The following is a 17862-nucleotide window of genomic DNA, read 5'->3' on the forward strand; positions in this document are numbered from 1 at the left end:
TCCTATATGGTAATTCCAAAAATCCTGGCTCCTTGCAGGGGGAGCAGTGCAGCTGTGGCAGGAGGGCAGATTCCTGATTTCAGAGCTTTAAAAGCTTTTGAGGGTGAGGTGAATTCGCTGCTCAGGGAGTGGGGCAGTGGAATTCCAGAGCCCTGATGGATTCCCACTGCTCTGGTTCTCAGTTAGGGAATGTGGCTTTGGCTCAGACGAGCTCAGCGTGCAGGGTAGGATCACTGAACCCTTGATGACCCTTTCATGAAGAAATTTTCCCCAAAATGCGATCTGAGCCTCCCCAGGCATTCCTCTGCTCCTTGTCACCTGGGAGAGGATCCTGAGCCACCCCTCACTGCCAGCCCAGGTCAGGGACTTGCAGAGAGTTTATCCCAAAACAGCAGAATTCAGCCCCAGATCTCAGCTGGGAGCAGTGATGGGGATCTACTGACATCGTTTTACCTCGAGAGTGATGAAAATAAAAAGAGCAGCAGAGGTGTGTAATTAATCCATTCCTTTTGCAGTGAATAAAGCAGCAGGTTAATAACCAAGCAGGTGGAAGTGAGCAGGCAAAACCCTCCCAGCTCTTCTGAGGGAGGGAAGGTGGCAGTGTGGAGTTTGAGGACATTTGCTGCCTTTTCCCCTGAAAACCAAGCAGGACTCCAGCGAATGCAGGCACTGCTTTGCCTGGAGAGGTTTTGTTTGCTGCTCTGTTCGTTCTGTAGCTCAGTTCAGGGCATTTCCAAACCACCATCCAGCCAAGGTGCTGTGCTCCAGTTTGGTGCCTCTCAGGTGGGATGTGAGAGAAAAGCTCTGGAGTTCTTTTGACTTGGGCATTTCAGGAAAATGGGTACCTTTTGTTAATTACAAGTGGACACTGTATATACATTCAGTTATTTTGCTGCTGCAGGTTGTCTTAGGGGAAAAGTCCCTGCAGCTGTGGATAGAACAGATGGGAGGAGAAGAAATAGGGAAAGAGGGAGCCAAATCAGCTTTACCTGTACATCCCTCCAGTGCTGCTGTCTGGGATGTCACCTCTGCTGTGGGGACATTCCTGCTCCTCAGTCACTGCTGTGGCTTTTCTTCTGTCCACACCTTCTGTAGGCACCTCCCTGCTTTTCCAGGCTCTCACTGTGGGAGGTTGTGTGGGGTGAAGGGAATTTCCTGTCCTGCAAGGGCATCCACAAAGGAGGTTCATGACCAATCCTATGGAGTTGTCATGGTAATCACAGTTATTTCAAAGTTGCTGTGCAAGATTGCTCGAGGTAAACAACAAAAGAGCTGAGAATTATTCCAGTTTCAATTGGTGCAGCTGAAAAAGATGGAGCTCATGTGGGATTTCTCTGTTTCACACACATTCATGTGCCCACATCTCTGAAAAACTTGGTTTCTGCTGGTGTCCAAAATAATACGTGGTTGAGTTCAAATCTGTTGTGTATTGTCAGTGGATGGCCACAACATTTTCACACCCTGGCCTGGTGATTGTCCTGGTTTCAGCTGGCAGAGAGCTCATTTTACAGTTTAACATGTCCTAGATAACAGTAAGGTATGAAAGCATTTTGTCTACAAGTGCTGCAACTTTTAAAAACCTCCTTGTGATTTTTTAGGGTGACACTGTTGAAGGATGGAGGACTAAGGATAGCCAACGTGACCAAGGGGGATGCTGGCAGCTACACGTGCCTGGCCACAAACCAGTTTGGAACAGCCAGGGGCTCCACCAGCTTGATAGTTACAGGTGGGTGAGCTGGGACACAGGGGCTGGAATTACAGACTCAGGAGCCTGCAGAGATGCTGTAGAATGTAAAGAGTGTGAGAAGTTATTTATTTAATGTATAAAGATAAAAGGATAGCTGTTACAGCTCTTTCATTAGTTGAAAAGACACTAAGGGATTTTTCTGTCTTTGGCAAAGATATTTCTCAGATGTGAGGGAGTTCTGAACACTTCTCTCCCTCCTCTCACTTTTCTAAACACTAAATAGTGCAATTATGCTTTTAAGTTTGTGGGGGTTTTTAATTTGTTATGAAAAAAACATGTCAATCAAAAAAAAATCTTCAAGGTTATTTTATATTCCTGTCAAAAAATCTGTTTTGCCCAAAAGAGGTTTAAATGCTGTTTGCTTATGGAAAAAGATGTGGTGGAAACTCCAGCTGCAGGGGAGCATTCAGGGGCTCCATGGGCAGTAGAACACAGTCTTTCAAAAGCAAATTTTATACAGAATTGTTGTTCAGAGGGATCCTTCCTCCAAGTCATCCATTCCTGGCTGCTGATTGAGATACTGGATGAAAAGAGCCAGGAGTTTGGGAAGTTTATCTGAAAAATATTTCCTCTCATAATGTTCTCTTTCAAAGATTTTAACACCTGAAAGATTTCCCAAACTTAGAATTATCTAATATCCCACTGCATTACATATCCTATATATCTCATAGGTCCAAACAGAATTATTTTCTTCAGTGAATTAGCTGCTTCATGTTTTCAGCCTGTGCTCCTAAATGATTCATGTCCCTTTATATACAAATAATAGAATTATAAACAGAGAATTCCTAGGATTGAATTTTATTTTTACAGTATTTACAGTAGCTGAAATTTTTCTCTCTTAATGTGATTCTGGAATAAAAAAGAGCTTTTCTTAATGACACTGTTTATGTTCTGTGTGATGTATGGATCCAAATATCCACTGTGTTCTTCCTGAAGTGGATTTCCTCAAGTTCTTGGGGTTTATTAGGTTCTTCCCTACTGCCAGCTCTTCATCTGCCCAGTGCTGCTGCTGCTTCAAACCACAGAGTGCTGAGAGCAGCCTGGCTGTGGAAGGGCAATTCCTGCCTGTGGATTCAGCTTGGTGACGTGGCTTGGCTGCACCCAGCAGGCTCCAATTCACCTTCCCAGTGCCCAGCAGCTCCTGCTGGGAATGCAAGCACACAAAGCTCCAGGCAGCATTCCCAGTGCAGCTGCATCCTTGGGAAGTGGCTGTCACCGATCCCGTCCCAGGAACGCGGGGGGTGTCAGCGGTGCAGAACAATCCAATCACCAATATCTGTGCTCCCTGCAGAGCCAACCAGGATCACCTTGGCACCCTCCAACATGGATGTCACCGTGGGGGAGAGCGTGGTGCTGCCCTGCCAGGTGCAGCACGATCCCCTGCTGGACATCAGCTTCACCTGGTACTTCAACGGGACCCTCACGGACTTCCAGAGGGACGCCTCTCACTTCGAGAAGGTTGGAGGGGTGAGCTGAAAACTTTTCTCTTTTTTTTCCTCTCTTTTTCCTCTTTTTTTTCCTCTTCTCTCTTCTTTTTCCTCTTCTCTTCTCTTCTCTTCTCTTCTCTTCTCTTCTCTTCTCTTCTCTTCTCTTCTCTTCTCTTCTCTTCTCTTCTCTTCTCTTCTCTTCTCTTCTCTTCTCTTCTCTTCTCTTCTCTTCTCTTCTCTTCTCTTCTCTTCTCTTCTCTTCTCTTCTCTTCTCTTCTCTTCTCTTCTCTTCTCTTCTCTTCTCTTCTCTTCTCTTCTCTTCTCTTCTCTTCCCCCACAAATGACTGAAATGCAGCATTAACATTTTGCTGGGGTTAATTTCAAGTCAAACTGTTCTCTCTGACGCCCCCTCCCCTTTGTTGAGATGTCTCAAATTGAGTTTGCTGAAATCACTTTGTGTAGGACGTGATTCACTTGCATTCTCTGCTGGTGTTGGGCATTCCCTGAATATCCACTCCCAATCAAGGAGATGGATTCTAGATTGCTTTTGACTCAACTTTTAATTTATTGTAAGCAATCAGCACTGAATTGTCCTGCAAACAACTTCCATCTGTGCTTTCACAGAAGACCAGGCACACACATGGAAGGGAATCAGGCAGAATTGGCTTCAGCTTGTGTTGAATAAAGAATTGAGACTTTGTAATGCTGAAACAAAGAAAAATAACCAAATGTTTTGAAAGGTTCATGTTTTTTCCAAGACTAAAATAAACTTCACAGTCAAAAACTACTGTTTGCCCATGAATTGATGGCCAAAGTAGCTGAAAATATCCACAAATGAGGGTTCTTTCCTTGAAGAAAATGCTGCTTCTCCAGAAAATTAAAATATAAAAATGCAAAAATTTAAAGATTAAAATTTAAAAATTAAAATATGAAGTGTTTTCCACCTGGAAAATTCAGCTGGAACTGAGTTAAGGCAGTAATTCAGTTTACACACAAAGAAGAGATTTTTTCTTTAAGGGACACTGTCTAGCAAAGGTTTAATATCAAGTTCTCTGTTCAGTGGTGTAGAAAACAAACAGTACACAGAGAGCCCTAATGTGATAGGGAGTTACAGTTTCATTCAAGTTTTATTTCTGTTTCCCATGATCCAGGAAATAACCACATGCTGTGATCTGAGAGAGAACAATGGGGAAAAAAAGACTAAAGATTAAATACTCAGTGAATAGCAAAGAATAGAAGTTGGGCTTGTAAAATGGGAAATTTAGCCTAGAACTTGCAGCCTTTAAACCAAAGTGCTCACAGTCACCTGGAGAATAGACAGAATTCAACTTTTGTCTTTTACACATCTGAACTCTCCTTAAAAATCTGTCATGACTTGGCTTACAAGTTCTAGATAAAAACTCCGTGAATTCTGTCTGGAAATCAAATTGGTGATGGCCACAGAAAACACATTTTTCTCTTTTTAGGGCTTTGAGACAAATGGCCACAGGGCACTGAGGTTACTGGAGGTTCCCCAGTATGAGCTCCCCATGCTGGAGCTCATTTCTCCCAAAAAAGGGACATTACCTCATGTTTTTTAGGGAAAATGCTCCCAAACAAGAGTGTAGCTGCTGATGGGCAGTAATTTGCTGTCCTGCAATGCAGCTTTTCAGCATCTTCACATTTTTGGTGGATTTCTTTTCTGTTTGCAAAGAAAACATCAGGGACAAAGAAAACACAGAAGGGAGGGGTTATTGGCATTAATGAACGTTCTGTGTTCCCCCAGAGTGCCTCAGGGGATTTGATGATCAGGAACATCCAGCTGAAGCACAGTGGGAAGTACGTGTGCATGGTGAAGACAGAGGTGGACAGTGTGGCCTCTGCTGCCGACCTCATCGTGAGAGGTACAGCCCAGCCCAGCCCCAGGATCACATCTTCCACCTTTTTTTAGATTGTAGGCTATAGAAACAATTGGTGTTGGAGGTTACAGAACCAATCCATGGCTTGAATGGGGTGATGAGCGGCTGTGAGTTGAATTATGTCATTCTGACCTGCAGCTAGGGAGAATTACATCTCAGGTTTTGGGTGAAGCCTGATTTTTCCCAGAGAAATTGGGAGCTGGGGGTTGTAATAGTGACTTCAGATCTTTTCTCACTGCCAGTCCTTCAGGTCACTGCCAGGAGGGAACTCAGTGGCAGCTCTGATGCAGTTGGAGTTGCTGCCTCTGCAGACTGAAGTGTTGGGAACTCCAGAATCCTTCCTGTGAAATTCTGCCAGAGCCCAGGAGAGGCTTTGTCCTAGGGTTTAAAACCTACAATGCAGGATTATTCCTTTTCATTCCGAGCTGGAATGCTCACAGTTGAGCCAGAATTGTGGCTTTCTTTGCTGATGTTACAGCTACATTTATTGCAAAGTGAAAGCTTTGATCTAGAAAAGCACATTATGTGATCAGCACTTATTCAATGTATTTTAAAATATTTCAGATATTTTCTCATTGTTAATGCACTGTTACTCATTTCAACCCCCTTTGCTGGTGCAGGTGAAACAAAACCCAGCATTTTGGCCAGGAAATGCCCAGAATGAGGATTTTTCCTGAAGATTGTATGTCTGACTGAATTGCAGCTTGGGGTGCTGGTCAGATGTGCTGAAAACTTCTTACAGTGCAATGCAGAGTAAAGAAGTTGTAGGTAAAAAATTTCCAGACTACAGAGATGTATCTGTAGATTAAAGAGGACCTTTAGGACTGAAGGAAGAGACAGAGGGATGTGCTGAACAAAGGTTCTTGTGAAAAAACCAAAACCCAGTCATCTGTTCTGCCCTTGAGAGTATTTCAGGTTGAAATTATCAGAGTTCAGTGAATGGAAAACGATAATTCCAAGTGTTCTTATTCCATTCTGAATCATTTTCCTCCTCCCCGGGGAAGAAAACACGGGAATCCATCCTGCTGGGAGTGATTCCCAGGCTGATTCCCCAATCTCTGCCTGCTTTCCCATCCCATTCCAGGCTCTCCAGGGCCCCCCGAGCACGTGAAGGTGGACGAGATCACGGACACCACTGCCCAGATCTCCTGGCAGGAGGGCACGGACAACCACAGCCCTGTGACCACCTACACCATCCAGGCCAGGACTCCCTTCTCTGTGGGCTGGCAGAGAGCCACCACAGGTGAGCACAATTCCCAGCCCAGGCTCTGTGGGAACCTCTCTGCCTCCCTGTTCCTGAGTTTCCTTTTCCCTTTCTCTTTCCCAGTTCCGGATGTGATCGATGGGAAAACCTTCACAAGCACAGTAGTGGATTTAAATCCTTGGGTTGAATATGAATTTCGTGTAGTTGCCAGTAACAAAATAGGAGGTGGAGAGCCTAGTTTGCCCTCAGAAAAAGTAAGAACTGAAGAGGCAGGTTAGTGGGTCCTTCTATTTGTTTTTAATTCAAGAATATTGAATTTTAACAAAGAAAAGGAGTGTTCATATCTTTGGCTCTTTGCAAACAAGCTTGGAATTGCCATTGGATATAAAAGCCTGTAACAGGTTTGTTCACATTTTTCCATTTAGTTGTGGGACAGTTTGTGTTGCATTGCTGAACATCACAGAAGCATGACATGTAAATCCATTTAAGCTGCATTTACTGTGCCAAAGTCTGCCAGTTCAGGCAGAGTCTGAAGGTATTAATGGATGGAAAGAGGTTAATTTTGACAGGGATTTTCTGTTCCTGGTGTTTGATCAGTGAAACCCTTCCATGTAACAAGCAGGTGGCTCAGAAGAACCCATCAGTTATAACCCCAGTTCACTTGGAATGAGGCCATTTCCCAATTTATGTGCATGACATCCCTGGAAGTGTTCAAGGACACGGAATTCTGAGCAACATGAATACTGGAAGGTGTCCTGGCACAAGATGATCTTTGGGGTCTCTTCCAACCCAGACCATTCTCTGAGTTAACTGTAGAAAAATGAAACTTGTCTCCAGTTTTTAGAACTTCCTAAACACAGCCATGGTGAATTTAGAAGTTCCTAAAGACGTGGTGTATTCTGTGAGCTGCTGAGGTTCTCCAGGTGCTCAGAGAAACCCCAGCCTGGCCCAGGGAAGGGTGAATGTGGGTCAGGGCTGGGGCTTTCCAGTACTGCCCCTCCTACCCAAGGACATTTACCCTGATTGCAAAAGGAGTATGAACATGGGTTAAACTCAGAGGGTGAGGTGGTGTGTTCTCTGGTCTCTGCTCTGTGCAGACATCTCTGCTTTTCCTTTCCACAGTTCCTGAAATTCCCCCCTCTGAGGTCAGTGGGGGAGGAGGCAGCAGATCTGAGCTGGTCATAACGTGGGATGTAAGTTTGCTGGGGAGAAGTTTTCTTCACAGAGCTTCTTTCTTTCTTTCCTTTCTGCTCCCTCTGAATTTCCCTGGCTGCAGCAGCTTCTCCTGTGGGATGTGCACGTGCTCGGTGCCATGTGTGATGTGAGCCCTGCACACTGGCCTTGCTTCTTTCACCCTCAGTGTCCCTGTGCTGGATGGAAATGCCCAGGGAATTCAGTTTGGCTGGGATTGCTTCAGTTCTCAAACCAAATGTTAATGCTAAAAAGGAGGCAGGAGGGCAGGGGGATGGTTAAGCCAAAGAATTGGGCTTTGCAGTGCAGATTTGCAGTTCTTGCTCTCCCACCATTAAAATCTCGATGCCCATGCTAACCAATACAATTTATAGTAAGTATCCCTTTTTTAATGATTTAAAGAACTGTTAATATTCTGTTCCTAGCATTGACTACTCTGTGTGATTATCTAACCATAATCACATCAGAAGAAGGTTTAGGCCACTATATGAAAGTGGTATTGGATTCTCTTAATAGCTGACCAAGCAATTATTAATTTTTTACGAGCTGTGGATTGATGAAAGCAAAGTTGTATTTACTGAAGAGTGTCTTGAGGCAGAATACTTAGTGAAATCCAGAGATTATACCTGAAAGTTGTTCTCGAAGTGCAAACCTTAGAACAGGTTTTTGCCGTGCTGTACCAGAGTTAATTGGCTGAGGGTTTGATGCCAAGCACCTGCATCATGTCCATGAGTTTTTCCCTGCCCAGCATCCCCAGTGGCCTGACAGACCCGTGTTGTTCTGCCCCAGCCCGTCCCTGAGGAGCTGCAGAACGGGGAAGGATTCGGCTACGTGGTCGCCTTCCGCCCCTCGGGCACCAGCACCTGGATCCAGACCGTGGTGACCTCTCCTGACACCCCCAGATACGTCTTCAGGAACGAGAGCATCCTGCCCTTCTCACCCTACGAGGTCAAGGTCGGGGTCTACAACAACAAAGGAGAGGGGCCCTTCAGCGCGGTCACCACCGTGTTCTCCGCCGAGGAAGGTACAGCCACAGCCCTCCCCTGAGCTGCTCCTCCAGGAAAGCCAGCAGCAGCTCGGGGGAGTGGGGTGGGCTGCGACAAGGACAGGACAAGGACAGGACAAGGACAGGACAAGGACAGGATAAGGGCAGGATAAGGACAGGTTTGTTCCCACAGTCACCTCTCCCTTGCTGATTTCAGAGCCCAGCACGGCGCCCTCGGGAGTGTCAGCCACCAGCCTGTCCTCCTCGGCCATCCTGGTGTCCTGGACAGCCATTCCCTGGAAGCTGAGCAATGGAAGGCTGCTGGGCTATGAGGTGAGTCTGTGGAAATTAAAATATTGCAATGAATCAACCCTCTTCATCAAATAAAATCCACTCCTCTTTGTAAAAGGCCGTGGGGCAGAAGGGTTGTGCAGGCTGCAGCACAACCACACAGATTCACCCCAAATCTTGCTCTTCCTGCAGCAGAAGGAGGATAATTTTTTCTATCTTTATTAAAAAAAATCCCACAGAATGAAGTTGTGTTTTGCTTCTTGTGCTGATAGATAGTCACGTGTCTGACATAACTCCAAGCTAACATTTTTTTCAGAATTACATTTACTTTCAAAGAAACTTGTTTATAAGGTACATTTTTCTGAGCTTGTTTCCTTCTTAATGAAGTAATGGTTTTCCTCTTGTCATTCTTCAGTTCAAGCAAGATCTAATATTTCAATTGCCTTTTTCCCGCAGTCACACCAAAAAGAGCAGCAAGCATGAGAAGCAGATGGATAAGAATATTTTAGTTTTGCACAGTAAACATATTTCTGAAACTTAACAGTATTTCTACCTTTTTCAGCTGCAGGAAAAAAAAAAAAAATCCACTTGAAAGAATCAAGTATAACACTGAGGATGAACAGCCCATTCCATACAAGATTTAAATGGGTTTGGTTTTTATCTCCTAGGTTAGGTACTGGAATAATGGGCAAAAAGAAGAATCTTCAAACAGAGTAAAAGCAGCAGGGAATGAAACATCAATAGAAATCACAGGGTTGAGGAGCAACTTGGTTTATTACACAGCTGTCCGTGCCTACAACAGCGCTGGAGCAGGGCCCTTCAGTGCCACTGTCAATGCCACCACCAAAAAGCCACGTGAGTACCTCAGTTCAACCTGGGGAGAAGCACAAACACTTGGAGGGGAGGGAAAACCGTGATTTTCTCCAGGATTCCTGGGAATTGCAGTATGGGTGAGCTCAGTTTCCATGCAGTCCCAGGAATCCAGCACAGAGCTGCCACACTCCTCTTCAGCAGGGTGAGTAAGAACCCAGCCATTCCAGGGGAGCCCAAGGAAGATCTGTAATTCCTGCACAGAACCTTTATTATGCTGCTAATGACTGGAAGAAATTGAAAGGGAAAAAAAACCAAAAAAACTCTGTTATTTAGAAGGAGGAAAAAAAGAAAAAAAGAGACTTGTTGAATTTTTCAGTGTTCTATAACATATTTATAAGTTCTCTAGGGCATGGCTTTTGAAATGCAATGAACCTCATGGAGTTCATGCAAAACAATCCTTCATGTCCACTGTTTCCCCTTGAACAAATTGCACAAGAGGCCACTCTGCTGCTGCAAAGGCGAAATTAAGCTGGAGAACAGATTGTCAAAGGCTGCACTAATTTTTCTACAAGTGGAAATATTTTTAGTGTGCTCCTCCGTTGTAATACAGCTCCCAATCAGGGTCATCAGTCTTGAAGTGTTTCTGTCAGAGGCACAAGAACATACAATTAAATCTGTCTGAAGGGTCAAATGCCCTGCAATAGTCATTAATGAGCAGACAGAGTTGGAGCATTAATATTAGGAAATAAGCTAGTTTATCAGAAATTATTCTATGCAAAAACGAGTGTCAGTCCATCACTGAGGACTAAACCAACTCAGATTTGCCAGAGTATAAATATATTATATGCACAGTTACCATGAACTGGCTGATCTGAAGTGACTCACTGCCTGCAGCCTGGACAGGACATGGGAAAAGGAATTTTTTCCAATTAATCATCTTTGTGGCTGCTCACTAGAGATGGTGCCAGGCTGGTCAGCTCAGGGATTTGCAGGACTTTTTTAGTGTTTCCCCCACTTTTGGGCTGTGTGACTGAGAGCTGGACAAGCCCCTGATCACACTGGACCTGGATCAGGCCCTTGGGAAAGTCTATTCTATTTGGAATCATTAGAAAGGAAAATTAATTGCATTATGTCCACGGATCTTTCTGGTGGATGAGGCAAGCAAAACCATATAATGTCAATCTGAAAATTTTAATAAATTAGTTGAATTGCTAAGAGAAATAATCCTCTTTGCTGCTGCAGTGAAAACTGATTTTTCATTCAAATGTGTGATTTTTAATCAATCCCAATTTGTAATTTAATTTGAATATTTGTGATTGGTGTGGTTTTCACAGTGAAGGATTTGCATTCCCCCACAGGACCTGCCAGGTACAGCTCAGAGACTCTTGCCATATCAAGAAATACAAATAGTTCAGTTCTGTTGGCAGTGTATTTCAAAATTGAAATTGAGCCTTTGACAGTGAAAATATCTTTGCTTTTAAATTTGAAATCTGCATGTTTACAGCCCAGAATAACAAGTGGAGGTTTAAATATTGCTATTTAAAATGCCAGGTGGGTGGGGAAGACTTGCTCAAGTTGTTACAATTATTTCATACTTGGAAAGTCTTAAAATAAAACCCAATGTTCTGTCCATCAGCTGGTAATTCTGAGAAATGCTCCTGTCTGAGAGCAGCTTTCAGCACCTGAGAGCTCAGAAATCCCTGCAGCTCCTTGGACGTGTCCTGCTGTGACTCCATGGATCAGGACCTGCCACAAATGAAGTTCTGAGCACTGAGGATTGCTGGAGATTTTGATGTCTGCAGCAAGTGGAGCCTTCTGAATCCCACAGACAGAGGCTTACAGCTTTTATGGATAATTACTCTTCATTTTTTTCCACATGTCATCTTAATATTTTGTTGTGGATTTCAAGGATGACTCATTTCCTTTGAAATTCAGCTGTGGTATCTCAGTGTGAAGACGATTCATACATGCTGTAACACTTCATTCTCAGGAGTGAAACAATCTCCTCTTTCATTTACAAGAAGTGGTTATTATTAGAACATCAGGTTAAATCTTCCTCAGTACATAGAACAAGACAAATAGTGGGGAAAAAAAATAGCTGTGGGTGGTTGGTTGACTTTGGAATAATTTTTTTAAACCTCACGGGTTTTTTTCCTGTTTTTTGAGTATAATCAGGTGGGTTTTGATCTGACTGCTTATGGAAAGAAGGCAGGGAACTTTCTGTGTGAACGAATTGAAGAGAGGAGGGAAAAAATAAGAGAAAAATACCCATAAGCACATGGATACAAGTGTTCAAAACCACTCTCAGTGCTGAGAGCTGGAACCTCCAGCCTCAAAGCACAGCTCAGCAGTTGCCTCCACTAGGTGACAGCAACAGTAAATTGTTTGCCTTAACACATTTAGAAAAGATTTTAATCATTGATTTGTGTCACTGCAGGACCCATTTTCTGGGAAACCATCCTGAGGTATTTGAAGAGGTTTGTGCTTACCTGAAAGCTTGGCAGCTCCAAGGTACACGAAGGGGCAGAGCCCAGAGCGTGCAGCTGCTTTGCAAGTAGCGGGCTTGGGTTGCTAATGAACAAAAAATCACAGCAGATTTCCTTGGCCAAAGCCCACTTCTGGCACAGGCTCAGTTCAGAACCACAACTCAAGTTGGAAGAACCAACAGGGGGGAAAAAAAAAAAACCCTTCAAATATTTTCTGTAACAAACATCTTAAAGTAAATCAACAGTAGTGGGTAAATTTGAATATTCAGTGAGACTGAATTTGTCTAGTAATCTATTGTGAAGAATTTTCTTGTTCTTGGTGCTGTACTAAAACTAGAAATTGTCTGTTGCCATCATTAGAGTTTGTTCTAATTAATCACCCACGTCCTAAGGCACGTGCTTCTGTCTGGCTGTATTGAATGAAGGACCAGCAACAGATATTTCAACTTCAGAAACAACATTCATGTGCCATTCTGGCTTTCTCCTTCCTTCTGTTTTTCAAATTTAGCCTCTGAACCATGGCATGCACAGAGAGGAGCCTGCACTGGAGCTGCTTTTGCACCCCAAACGAAATGACAGCCAATTACCTGAGCTGGTGAGGCAATCAGCAATGCCAATTAAATTAAAGCCTTGCTTTTGTTGTGTGTTTGAAGCTCCCAGCCAGCCCCCAGGAAACGTGGTGTGGAATGTGACAGACTCCAGAGTTATCCTGAGCTGGGAGGAGGTCAGAGCCATGGACAACGAGTCCGAGGTCACGGGCTACAAGGTCAGTGGGGCCAGAGCTGGGAGCAGCCCAGAGCTGATATTTCCTTGTCTGTTTGGTGTTCAGAGGATGCACAGAACCACCCCTAATCCATTTCACTGGGGTCTCTTGTAGGGGTTTTAAATCATATTCTAACAGTGTCTCACACTAATGCCCCCTAATCCCTTTTCCTCCCCAAGCTGGCATTGCTCATCTCTTGGGGGATGCCACCTGGATCTTAGAACATTTGAACTCTTAAACATCCATAACACTTATTTTAAATGTGTAACACTTACCCAAATGGATAAAACTTTGAAAGGAACCAAAAAAGATTCAGCCTGATGGATGTAGCTTCCATTGTTGGCCAGGTGTATTTATTATATTTATTATATATTATCACATATATTAAACTGATATTTTTAAACCTTTTCTCCTCTTACTCGCTGTGGGCCATGCTCATTTCCCTGACAGAAATTACACTGTTGCATCTGCTCTAAATCTGATCAGCCCACAAATGTAGAAGTGTTTAAATGTGTCATATAAGTGTGTGTATAAAGCATAGCTGAGGATGCTCCTGATAAGCTCTGTACAGCTGGATCCCACATAATATATTCCTGAATAAAAGATTTAGGCTGAAGATCTGATTACCCACTGAGCTGTGTTGGAAAGAAGTACGTTTTCACAGCTTGTTCCAGTGTCCCACCTCCCATTATTTCCTATTATTATAATAAAAATAATATATAATAAGTATCATCATCCGTTGTGCCATTTTAAATTAAATCTGGAATAAAAGGCTTTGACTGATGTTCCCTTCTTCCTTTAACTGTAATTCCACCCTGGAATATTAACCAAAAATCAGCTCTTTTCTTCCACCCCATCACTCCCACAAAGCTGAAGCCTTGTTTGTGAGGGACAGAGAGGTGCTGAGGGTGTGCTGTGTTGCAGGTTCTCTACAGGACCAGCAGCCAGAGCAGGGTGGAGGTGCTGACCACGGACACGACCACGGCCGAGCTGTGGCTGCGGCTCCAGGACGATTATTTCATCGAGGTCAGAGCAACCACCGAGGGGGGAGATGGCAGCAGCAGCGAGCAGATCCTCATTCCCAGACTAGCCAGTAGGTTGAACCACTTTCCTTTGTCCCAGTGCTTCCTTTGTTGATGGAGGGGAGGGGGAAAAAAAGTAAAATTAATGCTTAGATGTCGTGTGGTAATAAAAAGGAAAAGAGGAAAAGTCTTCGTGCCCTTATGCATGGCAAACTCCATCCTACTGAACTGCTAAAGTACCATGGAAATTGGTATCAAAAATGTTAAGTTTTTTTATTTTTCTCCTTTAAAAAAACAACAAACTACTAGCTTGGAAGTCGACTCACAGAATCATTAAGGTTGGAAAAGACCTCCAAGATCATTGAGTCCATTCTTTGACAAACACCCCCTTGTCAGCTAAACCAGAGCACTAAAACCATTTGTGACCACAGCTCTGTCATTTTTAAACACTTCCTGTATTTTTGTAGGTCTCCAATGCTTGTGAGAAAAAATGACAGTAATTTTTGCTTAGCATCTAGGAAGAGTGGCACAGCACATGCTTCATGTTTCTATTTAATCCTGGATTCATTTTTTCCTTTGTCACAGGTATGGATGCAAGAGGTTCTGGCCCATCAGTCTCGAGGACCTTCAGTGTCTCCAGCTTCTTAGCAACAATATTTTCCTTGACCCTTAATTCCGTGTTGTGCTGATACATTTGCATTTGCTGGGGGAAAAAATAATTGGTTACTAAAGTGCTTTTTTTTAAAAAAAAAACTGCAGTGGTTAATGCATGTTTTTTCTTCTATCCTGAGGTGTTTTTAAATTCTTTCTATTTCACTGTAAGTTGAAGTAAAAATACCATGTAAAGTTTAGCAAATCCTTTAAAAAGGAATCTAAAATGCCTTAATACTTGAACCAAAGGAGTTTACATGTTACATACTTCAGATACAGTGTAAGAGAGAGGGGGAGGGATGGCACTGTGAGGTCAGGGCTAGGAGGGAGAGTGAGAAACTCAATTTTGGCAGCGACCCTGAAATGTTCTGGGTGTGTTCTGCACTGTTAAAATAACATTTGACGTGGAGAAGATGAAATCAGAGCTGTGGCTGTTACCAGCCAGAGGGCACCACAAACACCAGGTGGCTGCTCCCAAGGAGATGCCATCACCCAGGAGTTTGGATCATTTTCCTGCTACCCTCTGTGGGAGTTGCTCCAAATGGAAAGAAATCCCAAAAGAAATCCCATCTGGAGCAGGGTAAAGGCAGGGCCTCCACTGCTGCTGCTGAGAAATGATCTCCCATCTCGAGCACCTTCTCAAACACCCACCCTTCAGGAAATTCTGAAATCCATCTCCTCATCTCTCCACCTTTCCCAAACAGGTTCTTCCTTCATAACCAGACTCCCAGACCCTGAGGATGATTTGATTGCCCTCCTGCCCGTGTTTCAGGAGCTGAAGTGCCCCGTTGGCAGCACTGGGGGAAGGCAGGGGCACCATGGAGAGGGACAGCCACCCCTCCTGTAACGTGGTGCTCCAGACCTGCAGCCCCAAATTCTCTCACTCATTTATCTGCCACACTGCACTGCAAACACCCTGAACTCAGACTGACAGTCAGACCTCTCCTTCCTGCTGCTCTTTAACCAGTTCTGAACTGTTCCACCTGCTCTGGCTCTCAGCTGCATCCCACTACTGTCACATGAGTCTGGGAAGTTCATGGCAATATTAGCATATAAAAATATTGTACAACAACACTTCAGACCTGCTGTTGCAGAGAAATCTGTGCTTTCTTTCATGGCAGTAAATTAAAGATACACCAAGCCTGGTCCATTTGACTTCTAGAGTCGTGGCTTCAGTCAAATCAGCCACCTTTTGGAGAGGTCACAGCAAATGACCAATGTCAATGACAAATGAAAAAATGTTCCAGCATCTGTTCACGTGACATAAAGCATCTCCTCCTAGAGACTGGGTTTTTTTTTAATTTCACAATACTATTACAACACACAGAGCTACAAAGGGAGAACCAGGATTAATAAAATTGTGTTAGCACTGTAGAAAAAAGATACCTTGATATGCATTCAGCTGGCAAATGAGCTGATGAGCTCCAGATGAGACAAAGTGCTGCTGAGGAAAGCAAGAGCTGTATATACTGTACATAGAGAGCTAGAATTGAGTTAAAAATTAGTTGCTTTTCCATGTGGCTGACCAGTGTTGTTTTCAGACACTTGCAAACAGGGGGGTGGGTGGGACATGGAAATCCAGGTGTTCCTAGTGAGTAAATAGTGATATTTCATGCAACAAAGGGTGACTCTTGTTCCACAAAATTGTAGTCCAGGTTCCTGTACTGCCCATTTTTCAGCGCTTGCATTGTATTCTTACTTGATTTCTAGTTTTATATCTCCATGAGATATGTACCCAGTACCTTGTTTCATATTGAAAAGGTTGAAATTTATCCTTGAACTTCCAGTTGTGTGTGTATCCTATGGTTATCTGTATGCATTCTTTTCTATTGCTCTAATAAAATATTTATTACATTGAGGGATAATAGAACACCTCTAAGAGTTGTTCCTTGTTCCTATTACAAACTTGTACACGTTGGAGGTTTAATACATCCAGAAATGGTTGTGTTCAGGCTGCTGAGCTCTACCTCTGCCTCCAGGTTTGCAGCAGGATGGGCAAAAATCCACCTCCATTTCCTTGGCTTCATTTCCCACCTATCCAGTCAGGCTGTTCCCTCTTCCCTAATGTGGGAAAAAACCCCAATGTTTATAACCCCAATTATATATGGCAGAAGAGTTAGTTTTTTATAATTATTTATTCAGTGTATCACTCTTTAGGATTAAGTTGCAGGTCCTGTTTGCTGCTGCAGTTTCCTGTTCCTTACACTCTGCAGCTTCCCATGAAACCTGAGATTTTCCAGCACTAAAAACTTTTCCTTGGGAACACAGGCACAGCACAGCTATTTATTTATTTTATTGAAGTCTTTAAAGTGTGGATTCTACCTGCCTCCAGATGCTGCAGTAAGGGTTAATAATGATCCCAACAAATCACAAGTGCATACACAGGCCTGAAGAAGTTTTCCTTTGAGTAAATCAGTTTTTTTCCTTTCAGGTGGTTGTAGATGGACATTTCTGCCTTACTCTGCCTCCCCCAGTGTCTACATTAGTCTTCCTTTAAACTGATTTCTCTTTCTTCTTCATGTCATGTTAATTCAACTCAGGGTTATTTGCATAAATATTATTAATAGAAGTATCTTTGTTCTCCAGGGAGTTGATAAAATAACAAGCTGGCATTGGGAAAGTGCAGGAGGAAAAGGTGGAGGGGCAGTAAGAGATAATCCTACCTCTTGCAGGCATTTCCAGAGCAGCTCCTGTGACCATCCAAAATTAACAACTCAGTCCTGGGGTGAGGGAAAAAAAAGGAACAAAAGAATAACAATAATAATAATAATAATAATAATAATAATAATAATAATAATAATAATAATAATAATAATAATAATAATAAAAACTTTAATAGAAGTACTCAAACAAGAACTGCAGGTGGTGGGGAAGGTGGTTCTGCCATTCCATTGGACTTGGGCTTCCCAAAAATAACCAGCACCTTGTCACAACTAATATTTGAAATCTCATAAGAAAGTGCATTCTTTTCAATTCCCCATCCAAAACCAGAGCTGTGCTCTAAAGCCTGAATTGCTCAGGGGTACTTGGAGTAAGAATTTTTTTTAGAAACCCAACCTTTCCTTTGAACAGTTTACTGTGGGATATGTTACAAACATGCAGGATCCTCTATGAATACAAAATGAGTTAAAAACTAATATCACTTCAGGCCAGAGAAATATTGGAGATCTCCATTTTCGACTTAATTTGCCTTTCAGTGGTGGCAGGCAGACATGGGCAGTGCCTGCCAGGTTCTATCTGTTATGTCTTAATAAGAGGCAATAAAGCAAGCTGTCCAGCATGAGGGAGTGCATTCATCTGACAGCTCTGTCTGAAATAAATAACAATGGAATATTGTGAAAATAAAATGAGTTTGTAAACAGGCCCCGGCTCTCTTAGGGGAAA

General features: G+C 43.2%; 2 protein-coding genes across 4 annotated transcripts in view; one reads left to right on the forward strand and one right to left on the reverse strand.

Moving 5' to 3' along the window:
- LOC111934946 (contactin-3-like) overlaps positions 1–16348 on the forward strand; it is a 93114-nt gene extending 76766 nt beyond the window's left edge. The window contains exons 10-23 of one of the 3 annotated variants that reach the window (XR_015275182.1): positions 1599–1726; positions 3039–3214; positions 4940–5057; positions 6157–6315; positions 6400–6549; positions 7399–7469; positions 8257–8491; positions 8670–8785; positions 9412–9598; positions 11193–11601; positions 11994–12067; positions 12551–12808; positions 13730–13898; positions 14413–16348. Coding sequence is in view for 1 of the 3 variants with exons in the window: in XM_086846916.1 (XP_086703042.1) it covers positions 1599–1726; positions 3039–3214; positions 4940–5057; positions 6157–6315; positions 6400–6549; positions 7399–7469; positions 8257–8491; positions 8670–8785; positions 9412–9598; positions 12696–12808; positions 13730–13898; positions 14413–14516 (1726 nt within the window). In the remaining 2 variants the exon portion in view is untranslated. Of the gene's footprint in view, positions 1–1598; positions 1727–3038; positions 3215–4939; positions 5058–6156; positions 6316–6399; positions 6550–7398; positions 7470–8256; positions 8492–8669; positions 8786–9411; positions 9599–11192; positions 12809–13729; positions 13899–14412 lie in introns of all 3 variants that reach the window. The other 2 variants (XR_015275181.1, XM_086846916.1) reach the window with 2 other exon arrangements.
- The window catches only part of LOC111934947 (uncharacterized), a 38834-nt gene continuing 30206 nt past the window's right edge, over positions 9235–17862 (reverse strand). Inside the window, exons 5-6 of the mRNA XM_086846668.1 lie at positions 17142–17198; positions 9235–13933 (exon numbers count right to left, since the gene is read on the reverse strand). Coding sequence (XP_086702794.1) covers positions 17185–17198 — 14 coding nt within the window. The 3' untranslated portion in view covers positions 9235–13933; positions 17142–17184. The remainder of the gene's footprint in view (positions 13934–17141; positions 17199–17862) is intronic.

Source organism: Cyanistes caeruleus, chromosome 11 (assembly GCF_971803275.1).
Source record: "Cyanistes caeruleus chromosome 11, bCyaCae1.hap1.1, whole genome shotgun sequence".
In the NCBI taxonomy this organism is placed as follows: domain Eukaryota; kingdom Metazoa; phylum Chordata; class Aves; order Passeriformes; family Paridae; genus Cyanistes; species Cyanistes caeruleus.